Here is a 15,546-nt window from a genome sequence, read left to right on the forward strand (position 1 = left end):
AAATTTAGTAACTTCATGACCATTATTCTCTTGTTGAAGTCGTTTTCTTTAGTTCTTCACTGATCCTAGTGCTCATGTCTTTATCCCCAAGGCTGTTCCGAGCACCAGGTGGCCATGTGTAATATATATACAAAGTACTCATATATCCATATATCCCAGTATAAGACTCACTCCCATTCTGAATACCCTGTGCAATTATATGAAAAGTTAACCTGTTGCCCAAAGTTCAACCTGTTATACATATCTTTAAGCCTTCTTGACACTAGAATTTGAGGTTAGGTCAGGGATAAAGAATTATTTAGACTGTCACAAGCATGTACTTTTTACCCTAAAAAAAATTCACTGTAGGAACTATTATTGAATGCAGACACAAGGGTAGTGGTTAGATGGTCAGGTAATACAGAGGATTTCAGATTCAGCGTGAATACATGTGGTCTAATTATACGGTATTTCAGTCCTCTTGAAGCTTTGTGGTGAAATGGGAGCACTTACAGGATGTATTTTATTTTCCCATCCATAATTATGGGAAGACAAGATTAAAAAGTCCAAAAGTAAAGATAAAATTCACTGCTGTAAGATGTGGAAGAGGAGCAAATGGCATATTCGAGCATTTGCTAGAATTCCTGGTTTCAAATTGGTCTGTTCCTAAGAGATCATTTCTGTTTGGTGGTGGTGTTTATATAGAGCATGTTGTGATAGTGATCACTAACTCAGTACATGTGCTGATGCACGGCTTAACTGCGCACGCAGATACCATAACCACAACTGTCTAACCCAGCAGACAGAACAGCAACTGTCAACAAGGGTATTGGTTGTGCTTTGCTGTCTTAGTGTTACATTTGTAATTAATGCAGTGGAGTGTTAATATTAATGCCTTATGATATTAGAAAATCATTAATTCACAGGCAGACTCCAGACATGTCATACAGTGTGAATTGTTGAAAGGAAGTTAGGTTTTGATGTTGCAGTGTTTGAGCAAGTAGGACTTGCCCTGTGGACCACTTTTCCAGCAGCATCTGGGACGACAGCAAGGGAACAGAGTTGTGGCCTTCATGGTGCTGCCATATAGAAAAAGTATGCAAGAGCTTCAGAACCAGAAAGAACTGGATTCATTTTCTAGCTCTGCCACTTACTGTGACGTTGAACAAAAAAATATAACTTCTCTGAGCCTCAGTTTTCTGATTCGTGAAATGGGCATAAGACAAAATACAGGGTATGTAAGGGAGAAATTATATAGATACAGGTATACTTATTTATATGTGTATATAACACTGTCTATATAGTTGGAGCTACGCAAATTGTAGTTTGAGCTGTGTAAATCGTAGTTGCTCTTATCCCTTACTTACTCCCAGTTTGGTTGCAGAATAGGATTATAATGGCTTTAAAAATTGTCCAATTATTGAGCAACCAGTCACTAAGCAGTTGACCACTTCTAAACCCAATAAACTGAGAAGAAAGAGACCTGTTGTAGTTTACTCAGATTAATGGGAATGCTGGCAGAAAGCATTAAATATATGAACAAATGGATGGAGAAAGGCTTTTTCAAATAGCCCAGCAGTCAGGCCCCTGAATAGACTGCCTAACGTGGGTTTGTTCTGAGGCCCAAGGATCAAAGTGTGTTCCTGCTTCTGCACTGTCCTCAGTTCTGACAGCCTGAGATTCAGGCAGTGGCAGGAAAATGCAAATGGAAACAGCAGCTGGCTTCCCTGAGCCCGCCCTGTCTCATGCATGGCAGGTGGGGCTTTACACTGAGGGCATCTTGAAGCCTGTGCCCACCCTGTGGGAGCTGAGGTTACCCCTGCCCCTTTTTCAGATGAGGAAACTCAGGCACAGACAAGTTAGTATGTGCCAGGACTCAAAAGCCAGATTCCAAAACCCTTATTTGCTACCCTCTGTAGGTGGGCTGTATTTATGTTGTTAGTATGTTATTTTTGTTTTTCACCTTTTGAAGGTACACATCAGAAAACCAAATTACTCTTAATTGTATTTAATTAAATTAACAAAGTAGGCTCTCAAGAATCCCTTAGGAGATTAGCCATTTTTAATTAAGCAGTATTTGAGGAATATTTTGCCACACTACTTGACGAAAAATCACTACAGCCTACATTTAATTAAAATACCTTGTGCATACTCGTCATTTTTCTTCCAGAACTTTTTCTAAAATCAAGTATATTCTTGAATAAACTATTTTAGTTGAAATCTGGGGGTTTTATTTGGTTGATTCACCAAATGAAAATGTACTAGGAGATCAGTAAGGTCAACTTTATTTCACTATTACTGCTGCCTTCGTTTTCCATTTCCTGTTTGTTCATGGACTGGAAAAGAAAGATTCGTTTTCTTGCCTGATGTGATAAGCATGTTTTGTCGAATTTATGCATGATTAACCAGTTGCTATTAAAACTCCCTTCTGGAGATATATATCCATCTAACTTCGCATTTCCTCCCAGCTCCTAATGTTGCCTTGTCTTTTATGCCTTTATCTTTATTTGATTCGGGTACTTCTCTGATCCCTTTCACTTGCTTTTTTTCTGTGCCATTCTGTCCCTTGCTACCCTGTCTAAAACCAGGCACTAGAGAAGCAGAAGGAATACATTGCCTGCCTTAGGAATGAGCGAGATACGCTCAGAGAGGAGCTGGCTGACCTGAAGGAGTCGGTGAAGACAGGAGAGGTATGTTAGCATCAGCCTGCAGCTCATGTCCCTCAGCGCTTTCTTCTTCCTTCCTTTCATCCTGTCATCTTTCCTGGCATGAGTACAAACCACAGTGATCGTTCTTCAATCCACATTTGGTAGGCTTAAGTCATTTCTTCTACAGAGCTGTATTCCATGTAACTAGCTCTGCCCGGTTTCAACTGTTGTCAGAGTCACCTCACAGAGCATGCCCCCTCCATGTGGGCCATCTTTTGATGGTGAGTTTTTTCTTCCCACAGAAACATGGCTTAGTTATAATCCCCGACGGCACTCCCAATGGTGATGTCAATCATGAACCAGTGGTTGGAGCCATCACTGTGGTGTCTCAGGAAGCTGCTCAGGTCTTGGAGTCCGCAGGAGAGGGTCCTCTAGGTAAGAAACTGGTTGCTACCTTGACTTGGGTTAAGGTGACCCTATTAGACTTCCAGCTTGTTCATTTCCCATCTTGGAAAACAAAAACTACACAAAGACTGTCTGAGCCTTATCTAGATCCTTAATGGGAAGAAATCGGGGCACATTATCTTCAGACATCCTTGACCGTGGGAGACCAGCATTTGGGTCATTGTAAGTCCCCTGGCTGGAAGCTGTGGGTATACACACTTTGCTTTTTCACTTAGAGATAGCGCATTGCTTTTTCAATTAAATAGAAACCTTCTGGTGCCAGGGAACCAGTGGGCTGGTAGGCGACTTTCCAAATGTATTTTCTTCCTGGAGCATCTGGTTCTGTGTTCTGCTTATCCCAGGGTTCTTGCAGCTCTTTGCCACCTCGTTTCTTAAGGCAAGAAACAGATGACCAAGAAGGTAGATATCGGTGTTATTTCTAGAGCAGGGCTTCTGAGCCTCTTAAAGTCTAAGCCTCTTCAATTTAACCCTTTGAGATTCTAGTGACACCTCTCTCAGGAAACCACATAGATGCCTACCAATTATCTCCACTAAGAATCCTGCTCTATGCATGCATATGGGCATAACCAATGGACACAAAACTCGGGGGGGTGAGGGCATGTATGGGTGTGGGGTGGGGGGGACAAGGGTAAGATATGTACACATATAATACCTAAATTTAAAAAAAGTGAAAAAAAAAAAAGAATCCTGCTCTACAGGAAGAAAATGACCCATATAGATACTGTATCATCAGCCTACTTTTACTTATTTAAAAAATGACATTTTTTTCATGTTCTCATAGATGTGTAGGTTACCTAGAAGAGTGGGCTATAAGAGTGGGGGAAATAAAATAAAAATAAAAAACTCTTCTCAAGTTAGTGAACACAGTCTCCAATGTACAGACTTACAGAAATGTGATTGTAGAGCACTTTGATGAAGCAGAAGATGCTAGAAGGTGAGAGAGAGCTGCTCTAGAGAATGGACTGAGGGTATGATCCAGAGCATTTCCTCTGCTTGGAAGGTGCAGAAGAAACCGAACTTACACTTAGCTGGGACCCTGATTGGTTGTAAGAGGTGCTGGCTAGGTGTCAGCTGCTGCTTTTACTCATCTGTGGATATCCCCTCAGCCCAAGGGCCTGTGTTAACATATGTGCTCCTCCCTCCAGGCTAAGAGCAGGCCCAGTGACCCTGCTACAAAGCCTGATTGGCCCTTGATGGCCTGCATTTTAGAGCTGGGCCCATCCTCCCCCCACTAGCTGTTGTGGGCCTTTGCTTCTTTCAGCATTGTGTTCCTCTGGTTTTTTTGTTCCAGCTTCTCTAAGTCCCACTCTTGACCTCTGTCTTCTATCTCATATTTTGTTTTCTCCTGCTAAGGGCTGAATTAAGCTTGTGGGAGCACTCTTGGCATTTGAGTTGTCTGTCTACTAGTGAGAGCTTGTGAAGTTTTGAAATAAGGAAATGATCTTTGTACTTCAGTTTGTCTTTAAGTGGAAAATCACTGCTCTAGGGAGCACGTGTATTTAGTGCCCTGATAAATATCAGTTGTGTGGAAATATGTGTTAAATAATGAAGTACTTTTCCTTACACCATCAAGCCTTCATGTCTTGATAGAGCTGTAAGTTGTTTATCAGATAATATTTGCTCTTTTTAATTTGTAGAATTATTTTTAATTGTTCATATACTATATTATGACAAATTTAGTTTACAACCTTTTTTGTTTGTTTTAGATGTAAGGCTACGAAAACTTGCTGGAGAGAAGGAAGAGCTACTATCACAGGTAATGTTAATTGTAACTAAGTCACATGGTAAAATGTTAGCAAACTATTGTACACTAGAAAGAGATGTGCTTATTTTAAATATCAGCACTCAAGTCAGATTTGAAGGATAAAAAGATAATTCATATTTTACCTCTTATTTCCTGTTTTTTAAAAACAACGTATAGGACACATAGCTTGAGGGTCGAACAGTTCTACAAAGCTTGCTATGAAGCCGGAAGTGCTCTCTCCTGCCCCCCATCCTTACCCCAGACCATTCCTGCTTGGTGCTTTTACCTGATTCTTTGGTGTGTACCATTCTTGTCTCTTTGTATATAAATAACATGCTTACGTTGCTTCTCAATTGTTCTGTTTTTGGCATTCTCTGTTGCCATCCATCTGTGGAAGGTGAGCATTTAGCTTTCTTTCATCCCCTGTTCCTACCACACACGTATACCTCCCATCCCCACATCCGCCTAGTAAGGGAACAGTGTCCTTCCAGTCCTTTCATGTTATTAGACTCTGTCAACACTCCTCACAGTGGAGCCTTGTAGCGTCTAGGACTGCCTCTCATCTCTTCCACAGCTCTTCATTTTCCCCAAAGCAAATACTGTTCTGTTCCTTTCACTTGCTTTTCTATATGAGTATTACTAATTTAGCTGTAGACTTTCCAATGGTAGGTTAAGTCCACTATTTAGTAGGCACTATTCTAGGCATTTGAGATATTTCAATGAACAAATTAGTTTAAATAAAAAAAATTCCTGCCCCAGTGGACCAAACATTCTAGTGGTAGGAGACCAAGCAAGATACAACAAATATAATTAACTAAAGGCCTGGTGCATGGATTCATGCACTGGTGGGGTCCCTCGGCCTGGCCTGCGGGGATCGGGCCAAAACCGGCTCTCTGGTATCCCCCCAAGGGGTCCCGGATTGCGAGAGGGAGGTTCTCGGGTGACACACCCTGGAATCGGGCTCCCTCTTCTCTGGTTCTGGGTGTGTCACCTGAGAACTGCCACTGCCAAGTGACCACAGCTTGGCAGCTCCTGTGTTGAGCGTCTGCCCTCTGGTGGTCAGTGCACGTCATAGCTACTGGCCTGTTGGCCGGTTGGCCAGTCACTTAGGCTTTTATATATATAGATAGCAAATTATGTGTTATGTTAGAGATTTGTGTGAATGCATTTATTGTGTTTCTCCAGCCACATTAAGCTTTATCGGTGCAGTCGTGGAGTAGGCAGGTTAGCTTTTATCAGACAAGTATAATAGGCCAGAGGAGGCAAGGGTGTGTGCAACAGAGTGGTGATGGACCTAGAAATTAAACTGGGTAAGGAGGTTTGAGAGGACATCCAGGAAGATCAAGGCACACTGGAAAGAAATGGGAGCAATGGATTACAGTGCTAGTGGGATCCAATGATTTTTGGAGTTGGGGTCCAGAGAGAATGAGCTAGAAAGATCTGGAGTAGCGGTTAGAGAGAAGATATGTGGATTAGATGTATGTAGAGATTGCAGTTATCTGAATCAGCTGTCACCAACCTTTTGGACCTCATGGACCACCAGTGGTCACGGACCACCAGTTGGCGACCACTGCTCCAAAGGTTTCCTTAAACCAGCGGTCGCCAACCTTTTGGACCTCATGGACCACCAGCGGTCTGCAGACCCCTGGTTGGTGACCGCTGATATAAATGATGAGCTGTAGTACTTGATTGTGGGAGTGAGTGGCTGAGGGCAAGAAGGGACAGATGCCAAGATCTTTAGAGAGGAGGTGTTCCGGAAACGGAGGTATCAGTTGTAGGACAAATCCACTACTTAGATGTATTTTGAAATTGCCAAGAATTAAGACAGGGATAGTTTTGAGGGAGTGCAAGACGGGAGCTAAAACAGTGAAGAAAGAGTGGGATGATGGCAATGATGAGGGGTAGTGAGTATAATTGGAAGAGATAAGATTAGGAGTTTTAGGGAGGTTAGAGGGAGAATACTTTGGCAACAGCAAAAAAACCCAAGAGGACACCCATTCCATTCTTGGGCCCAGCAGTGGGAGAAATGTAGGGCTGTGGGAGTATGTAGAGGGCTGCAGAGGAAGCAGGATCCTATTAGAGCACTGGGGTAAAGGGAGTGCTCAGAGCAGAGATGGAGGACCAGGGGGCATTGCTGATGATAGAATGGTAATCCAGCGGGCACAGTGGAAGAGTTTCAGGCTTTGGGGAAGATTAGGAGGTGAAGACAGAGAAAGGGCTATACAGAGCCTTTTGGAGAAGAGGGTAGGAGAGAGAAGTCTGACCCTTTTTGAGATGGACATAAACAGAGTGTTGGGGATTTGAGATTAGTCTCGGTTCACTCCAGGCAGATAGTGGTGACCCTGTGTGTGTTCCAAGGGCAGAGGTGACTCGGAAGCATGGCTTTAGTCCAGTGCAGCGCTCGCCCGGACTTTCCCCATAGGGGAGTGGCGGACTTGTTCCCGGTGCTCAGGCTTCCTTCCCCTGGACTCCTGCTGATGGAGTCGAGGACACAGTTGGCGAGGCCATCTGGAACTCTGAGCATGCAGATTCACCTTGACCCTTGAAGGACAAAGAGGCATGGGAGGCTTTGTCCCTTTGTCCCAGAGGCACCTCCCCTGTGTGTGGGGGTGGGTAGACTGCTCTGAGTTGTGTTTGTGTGATGGTAAGAGTTGTAGGCATTTGGGGAAACATGACTGGTTTCCGAAGGAGGGAGACAGACTCGGGCACTGATGTTCTGACTTCTTGTTTCTCTCCTGTTTTTCCACCTCTCTTTTTGTCTCTTGCTTTACTTTTTAAAAGTTTCTCAACTTTATCTTCTAATGCTTTTGTTGAGTTTCTATTTCTGCAGTCATTTCAAGGATGCAGATATTTTCACTAATCTCGGAGGATATTGACAGGCTAGTTGGTTTGTTTTCTGCTGTCTGCAGTTTGTTTCCTTCCAGATGCTCTTTTATGCATATTTATTTGGTCTTCAGTGTAAGAGTGGGGAACTAGAAAGCTGATGGGCAGCTCTGAGGTAATGGGTGAGGCTTGTCCAAGCTTTTGTGAAGATGGATGTGGCTGGGTGTTTGGTTGGGAGCCTTCAGTGTGGAAAGGTCGGTCTTTTATTTTAGGCTAGTCAGAGCTCCAAAGAGAGCCTCAGTCCTCTGCCTCAGGGTACAGCCCAGCTGTCTGCATTGTGGGACCTGAGTGTGGTCTGGAAGCCTCAGAATCCAATACATTTCTGTTCCCTTGATCTCCTTGTTTTCCACATGTGGCACTCCTTTCTCCACTGAGCCTTGCTTTTTTTTCTCCAACCCAGAGTTCCTTTTAATTTTATTTTTTAGTTTCTTTATTTTGCCAATTTTAAAACTTTAGCTTTATTAGGGTACTAGAGGCCCAGTGCATGGAAATTCATGCACTGGAGGGGGGGGAGGGTCCCTCAGCCCAGCCTGCCTCCTCTAACAGTCCGGGAGCCCTCAGGGGCAGGAGGCGAGCCGGTGATCAGGGGAAGGCGATGCCGCATCACACCTCTGCTGCTGCCACTGCTGGCAGCGCAAGCCTCAGCAAGCCCTGGTTACCTGAGCCTCAGGAAGCTCTGGGCGGCCAGCCGCCATCCGAGGCTTGCCTGCGCCTCAGGCCGGCGCTGGGTGGCTGAGGGGACTGGGCGCCACCATCTTTGAGGGCATTGCAGTCAATTAGCATATTTCCTCCTTATTGGCTGTGGGCACTGCCATCTTTGAGGGCGGGGCAGTCAATTAGCATATCCCCTCCTGATTGGCTGTGGGTGCTGCCATCTTTTGCAATGGTGTGAGGGTCAATTAGCATATTCCCTCTATTAGATAGGATAATTGGTGTAGAATAGGCTGCACATATAGTATACAAATGTGCATATCTATATTATTTTCCTAGGGCTGTCATAACAAACTACCATAAACTGGGTGGTTAGAACAATAGAAACGTATTGTCTCACAGTTCTGGAGACGAGAGGCCCAAGATCATGGTGTTAGCCCTGTGCTGGTTCTTCCTGAGGCCTGGAAGGGCCATCTGCCCCGTGCTTCTCTTCTGGCTCCTGGTGGTTTGCTGGTCATCTTGGCATTCCTTGGCTTATAGATAGCATTCTCTGTCTTCACATCATCTTCCCTCTGAATGCGTATCTCTTCAACTGGAATTCTTTTTATAAGGACACCAACCATATTGGCTTAGGGGTCCTCCCTGTTGCAATATGAACTCATCTTAGCTTAACTCTGTGCATCTGCAATGGCTCTATTTCCAAATGAGGTCATATTCTGAGGATTTCAACTGATGAACTTGGGGAGTGACAGTATTCATAATGTGTCAGAGTTTCTGCACCCTTGGTAAACATTCCTTCCTGCACCCTCTTCCCTCTCCCTTTCCAAGCAACCGCTGATCTGCTTTCTGTCACTCTAGATGAGTTTGCACTTTCTGGAGTTTTATATAATTGGAGTACATTTTTCACATACTTATTTTGAGATTCAGCCATGTTGTTGCCTGTCAATTGTACTTTCCCCTTTTTTGCTGAGTATAGATGTACCGCATTCCATTGTATAGATGTACCACAATTTGTTTATCCTCCTGTTGATGGACATTTGGATTACTTTTAGTTTTGGCTATTATGAATACGCTACTCTGAACATCCTTTATTAATGTATTTCTGTATATAGAAAATTTCTAAATAAGAATATTTAACCTAACTCTAAAACAAAAGAAAAATATCTAACTGCCCATAGAATTTCCATTTTGAATAAAAGTAACAAATAACACTGAAAAGTGATGTTCCAAAGCCCTACACAAATAATAAAATAGAGCTCTTTTTATGGGTGCTGGTCGGTGCTCGCTCCTTTCGATGTTTGCTCACAGCTTCTCCTAGCACCAATAGTAGTGTGTCCCCTTGGTGGGCACTCAAGGAACTTGCTCATGAATGATGTGTGGCTGACGAGGATCTGCCTCCTTTGACAAACTGGATCTTGCTGACGAGCGTTTGATTCCCCTGCAGGTTAGAAAACTGAAGCTGCAATTAGAGGAGGAGCGGCAGAAGTGCTCCAGGGGCGATGGCACAGCGGCTGGTGACCTGGCCGGGCTGCAGAACGGCTCGGACTTGCAATTCATTGAAATGCAGAGTAAGTGCAGGGGGATGGGACAGGCCAGTCACAGTCTGTCTGGGCTGTGTCCTAGAAGCAGGATTGTAAACTGGCTGCCAGTGTCATGTAATTCACATTTCTCAAGAGGAGCTCGTACAGATTGGTTCATCCTCAGGTTGTCCAGAAGAGCAGTCAGAGCAGTAATGGAGCCGAACAGAAGCTTCTGCTCACCTGCGAGCTTCAGGGATGATGAGAGCACTTCCCTTCTAGGCAGAGTGATTTGTAGGAGCATTTTGCAAATAGTGACGTCCTGACACTGTCCTCTTTCATACCCTTGTCAGCTTGAAGCTCCCATGCAGCACCCTACCTAATTTTGTGGAATTCATCTTGGAATAATTGGAGGGATATATTTAGAACTAACACTAATATTGAGTTGTTTCAGAATTTTCTCAGTTTTCTTGTTTTTCCACTCTAATTTTTATTTGATGGAATTTAAAACAAGGCCACAATGTAAACTAAACCTACTCCATTTACCTAAATTATTTCGTAAGGACTGTTCAGAAGCCATTCTTATGTAGATACTATATAATTCACCAGCAGGGAGACTTTTCTTTTTCCTATTCAAATAGCATTTCTGAGAACTTATCTTAAAATATTGGTTATTCCATGGCTTTTTTGCCTAAACATTCTGAATTAGGCCAAATAGAAAAGACTCTTGGATTAAGGCTTATTAATACTGTTAATACCAACTTTTGAGGTTAGGGATATATCCTTTATTGCAGTGGTTCTCAACCTTTCTAATGCCGTGACCCTTTAATACAGTTCCTCATGTAGAGCCTAAGACCATCGGAAAACACAGATATTTACATTACAGTTCATAACAGTAGCAAAATTACAGTTATGAAGTAGCAACGAAAATAATTTTATGATTGGGGGTCACCACAACATGAACTGTATTAAAGGGTCGCGGCATTAGAAAGGTTGAGAACCACTGCTTTATTGGATATCAGTTACAACCCTCGTGATACTTCCTGGGGAATATTTTGTTCCTGAAATGTCGTTTTGGCATGGAGGGTCGATGAGGACTGGGATGTGACAAGAGGTAGGCTGATTGGTTAGGAGGCTGTGATGGTGAGCTGAATCACTATAATGGCTGTCAAGTCTTAGAGAGGGAACTGGAATAGATTTGGAAGAGATTGGCCTAAAGCAGCAAAATCAAAAGGAATCATCCTGAGGGAGAATGGGCTAGACTTACGTGTGAATGAGTCCTAGTGTGGGTAGGTGGTCGCAGGTATTTGCGGAAGGTGGGGAGAAGTACCACCTGCAGCTATACATGGAGGTGAGCTGAGCAGGATGGGCAGGCGGGGCCTGGCTGGAGAAGACAAAAGCAGGCAGCACCCTTGCTCCAGAAAACCAGGAAAGGACCCTGTGACTCTTGGGTCTGGACAGTGCCTTGGCTGTAAAGCATGGTGTTGAGGAATGGAATTTCAAAACACAGATGAAATGGCTGAGACGACAGAGTTAGAGTTTTGAAAACAGGAAGGAATGGGTGGTTTGGAGAGTGAGAAGGACACAGCACATTTTGATAACAAGTTGCTGGGGTGAAGAATTAGAAAACTAGATCGTGAAGCTTCTGTTTTAGAGCCCAGGAATAGGAATCGTTCTCTTTGACTCCCAGGGGTGGCTTTTTGGGAGAGGGTTTTATGACCCCATTACTTTTAAGGTGACAATAACTGTCCACTTAGAACAGCTATTTGCATTGAGGATATATAGGAATTTATAACCTTAGCTATGTGGAACAGCACAAAAGTTCTTGAGTTAGGTAGATTATATTTGGTTTTCTCCTATAAGCCTTATAATGCTTACCCTATAATCATTTCAGAGGGAGATTTTTATTAAATTTGGCTTGTTGGAGGGATTTTTTTTCCTCCCCCATCATTTATAAACTTATTAAATGATTTACGTCTTTGGTCAAATGTATAGCTACCTATTTATATAGCTCTACCCATACCACATTATCATATGTTATGGAAAAGCATTTGTTTCAGCAAATATTAAGCATACATGGTGTGCAAAGCATTTGGCTAGATATAGAGGTGGATTCAAGAAGGCTAGACAGGGCCTCTCTCCTTACAAATAAATGTTAAGAAAACATGGTAACTATTATAAAAGAACACAGGCAAAATGCAACAAGAGAAGTTATGGTTAATTTAGGAGAGTCATACAGGAGGTGAAAATTGAGCATAACCTTGGTAACCTTGGAGGTTGGTTAAGACTTAAATCGGGGGTGGGGAACAAGGGACACTTGAGGTATGGGGGAGCAGAAGGACGGTGGTGGGAAGGTGCCGGGCTGGGGTCCAGGAAAGTGGAGGGCCTAGTCCTGTGAGCACCGAGGCTCCGTGGGCCATAGGGCTGCAGAGAAGCTGGCTAACAGGGCTCCTTGCTCAACGCTCTACCTACACACATCATGGGGCGAAGAGTGAATTTTCCTCTAACTCCTGATCCCAGGGATGCTGTTGTAACACAAATGCTCGAGCTTCTGTAGTGTCCACAGTTGCAGGGGCTGGGTTGCCGGCAGTGCCATGGTCGCCCTGTGTGCATTTGTTTGTCTTCTTAGACCGCACGGTCCTCTCCTGTGCTACAGAGGGCATCATTGCCTGGTGGGTCACACCTTCACCTCTCAGAGGTGACTGATTATTCTCTTCTGTTCTAGGAGATGCTAATAGACAAATTAGTGAATACAAGTTTAAGCTTTCAAAAGCAGAACAGGATATAACCACCTTGGAGCAAAGTGTAAGTACTTCTAATGGTGCCAAATGATTTAAATTCCCTTAAAACACACCTGCCTCCTGCATCTAAAGGGCTAACCCATGGGTGCCTTTGGGCTGCCTTTACACTTGGAGCTCTGGAAAAGCTCTACATCCAAATGGGAAAGCCAGCAGAGAACATCTGCCAGGGCACATCCGCCTTCTGTTTCCTGTAAAAAGACAGAAAACTGTGGCTGTAACTCTAGTTGTAGATATTTATGAGAATTCAGAGAGATCATAGTTTATAACAAAATGCTTTATTGCACATTTCAAAAGGTCCAAAAACTTTTCCATTCAGTGAGTCTCCTTCTGTGATGTTACTTTGGCACTTAAACACTATGGTCATCATAAAACTTAACATGGGAAATTGGCCTACAATGACTCTACAGCTGTAATCCTTTGGGGACATTTCTTTATTTATAAATAGCATTTGGGTTCTGAGAGGACCTATGACTCACCCTAAGGGGACTTGTTAGTGTTAGATTACTTAGAGTTCTAATAACATTGCATTTCCATCTTGGCTGCAAAAAAGCGATGGCTCCTAGTGCTCAGTCCCAGAGGCTGTGTTCTCCTATTTACAGATTAACCGGCTTGAGGGACAGGTGCTGAGATATAAGACTGCTGCTGAGAATGCTGAGAAAGTGGAAGATGAACTGAAAGCAGAAAAAAGGAAGCTACAACGAGAGGTACTTGTTTTAATATGCTTTCTGGAAAACATTCCTAAAAGGAAAATATCCTTGGGAAGTAAATTCTTTGTTGTGTAAGGAATTTAATCCTGGGTCCAAGCTGAAGGAAACAGCAGTGGAGTCACTTACTCTTTTGTGTTGGTGTTTGACCCACACAGTGACTGCCATTTTATGTTTTGTTCAGTTACATAAGAAAAGGAGTACTTTTTATTTTATAGATCAGGTCTATTTCTCCAATGTCTGTAGGTCCTGTCTGTGACTAATACTCAGTATCACTGTTTACGAATGGCTGATTGAAAAAAAAAATTAGGCTGGGATCCTATGCAAGCCCATCTGTCAGCAGTATGTCCACATCCCGGAAAGTTGAAAATAAGGTAGCACTTGGTTTTGTTTCTGACTCTGTAAGTGACCAAGTTCTCCTGTCTCTAGTTACGAACAGCACTGGACAAGATTGAGGAAGTGGAGATGACCAACAGCCACCTGGCCAAGCGGCTGGAGAAGATGAAGGCCAACAGGACAGCACTTCTGGCCCAGCAATAGGGAGGCCACCACCTACCTGGGAGTTCTGGGCCCCACCCAGCGGGACTGACTTCTGCCCATTGACAAACCCCTCTCAGTACTGTTTGAGTTTTGTCGTTAATATAGCCACCCTTGTATTTTATAATTTATGAGAGAATGAAATAGGTTTGAATCTTCATGAATGAACACTTTGGATTTTGTTTGTAGTTTAATTCTAGACTAAGAACTGGTCCATGCTATTTTTATTTTGGTTTTTTATTTCCGTAATTTTAGCATCAAGTTTACTCACCATTTGCCCCCAGCTGCCTCAGTGACTGGGCACTCGGAGGCCTCGGCCCAGGCTTGGAGGACAGCGATTCTGAGTGCTCACTGAGCTACTTGCCGGAGACCTCAGAGAAAACACAAGTGCCTTCTCCACAGTGCAATTCAGACTTCAGTGATCTCCAGTGGTCAAAGACATGTACCCTCATGTCAGATAGCATTTATATTTTAGTGAAAAAAGTTCACAGGTGGGGAATATATGTTTCACTAAAATTTATATGTTTGGAGAAAAAAGCCTTTTTTGTAAAATATTTAAATTTATATAAGAAAATGTTAGAAAAAGATATGGGGAGTGTATATAAAACTTGCTTTATTGCATGGGGCAGGGAAATCCAAGGCCTAATACTCTTAAAGTAAGAGTAGAGTCCTTAGTCTTCATCAACTGTGCTGTATCTTTTAAGGTATTTCATCTGCTGCTTCTTTGTGGAATGAAACCTCAGACAAACCCAATTTGGGGCGGGAGGGAGGGGAACAGGCAGGTGGGACATTTGCCTGGAGAGTCTATTAAATACACCCTTTGGCTGACTACAATTGGCTACTGACACATTCATTTTGTTAGAGGAGCCTTTAAAACAAATCAGGGCAACCGTGCCTTATCTTGCCCCTCTTCTTTTCTCCTTCCTAAGGAAAACTGAAATGTGGAACTTTGTCTTTTTAAAAGAACTTCAGTTTCATTTTTAAAGGTACCCAGTTCAAGAGGTTTCTGTCATCGAGTGTAGCCATTTTATAGGATTTGTGGTTCTCTTGCTCTCAGAACCAAGGTGGTTTTATGGAAATGATTACTGCATCTTCAGTGTGTTTACACAAAAAAGTATCGGGGAAAGTCTAATGAATCCAGGCCACATGACAATCAAATCAGACCTGAAACTAGATAATAAAGGGTACTCATGTGAATACATTATTGTTTAGAGTAATGAGCCCTTTATTTTTAAAATATGGAAACCAGTCTCCTGAACTGAGAGGATTTCCTAGTTGGGGAGGGATGTTCTCAAAAGCAGATTTATCCGAGAATCCCACAGCTGGAGCCAACAGACAAGGCCCAGCTTGCAGTCTTGGAAACAGACTGTGGTCCAGCTCTTCCTCTTCACCAGGCCTCTCCGCCTGTGCGCCTCCCAGGCTCATGGACTCTCACTTCTGAGAGGCCCGCGTCTACTTTATGGAAGTTCCAAGTGTTAAACTTGATCTGTCTGTCGTCCATCTTTTCCACATGGAATGGCTCCACTTCTTCATAAGATCATTTTCTGTTCTTTCTATCAGAACTTTCTTCATTGAGTCTTGTAATATGAATTTTACCTAAAAAATATAGGCATTCTT

The 15,546-nt window shown here is 43.2% G+C and overlaps 1 protein-coding gene across 6 annotated transcripts in view; it reads left to right on the forward strand.

Moving 5' to 3' along the window:
- LRRFIP2 (LRR binding FLII interacting protein 2) overlaps positions 1-14,089 on the forward strand; it is a 101,882-nt gene extending 87,793 nt beyond the window's left edge. For 4 of the 6 annotated variants that reach the window (XM_028131149.2, XM_028131195.2, XM_028131214.2 and 1 more), the window contains 7 exons: positions 2,568-2,669; positions 2,930-3,062; positions 4,799-4,848; positions 9,815-9,938; positions 12,613-12,692; positions 13,288-13,392; positions 13,822-14,089. In XM_028131149.2, coding sequence (XP_027986950.1) covers positions 2,568-2,669; positions 2,930-3,062; positions 4,799-4,848; positions 9,815-9,938; positions 12,613-12,692; positions 13,288-13,392; positions 13,822-13,932 — 705 coding nt within the window. In that variant the 3' untranslated portion in view covers positions 13,933-14,089. The remainder of the gene's footprint in view (positions 1-2,567; positions 2,670-2,929; positions 3,063-4,798; positions 4,849-9,814; positions 9,939-12,612; positions 12,693-13,287; positions 13,393-13,821) is intronic. The other 2 variants (XM_028131232.2, XM_028131234.2) reach the window with 1 other exon arrangement.
- The last annotated feature ends 1,457 nt before the right edge of the window (positions 14,090-15,546 follow it).

This window comes from Eptesicus fuscus, chromosome 18, assembly GCF_027574615.1.
Source record: "Eptesicus fuscus isolate TK198812 chromosome 18, DD_ASM_mEF_20220401, whole genome shotgun sequence".
Taxonomy (NCBI): domain Eukaryota; kingdom Metazoa; phylum Chordata; class Mammalia; order Chiroptera; family Vespertilionidae; genus Eptesicus; species Eptesicus fuscus.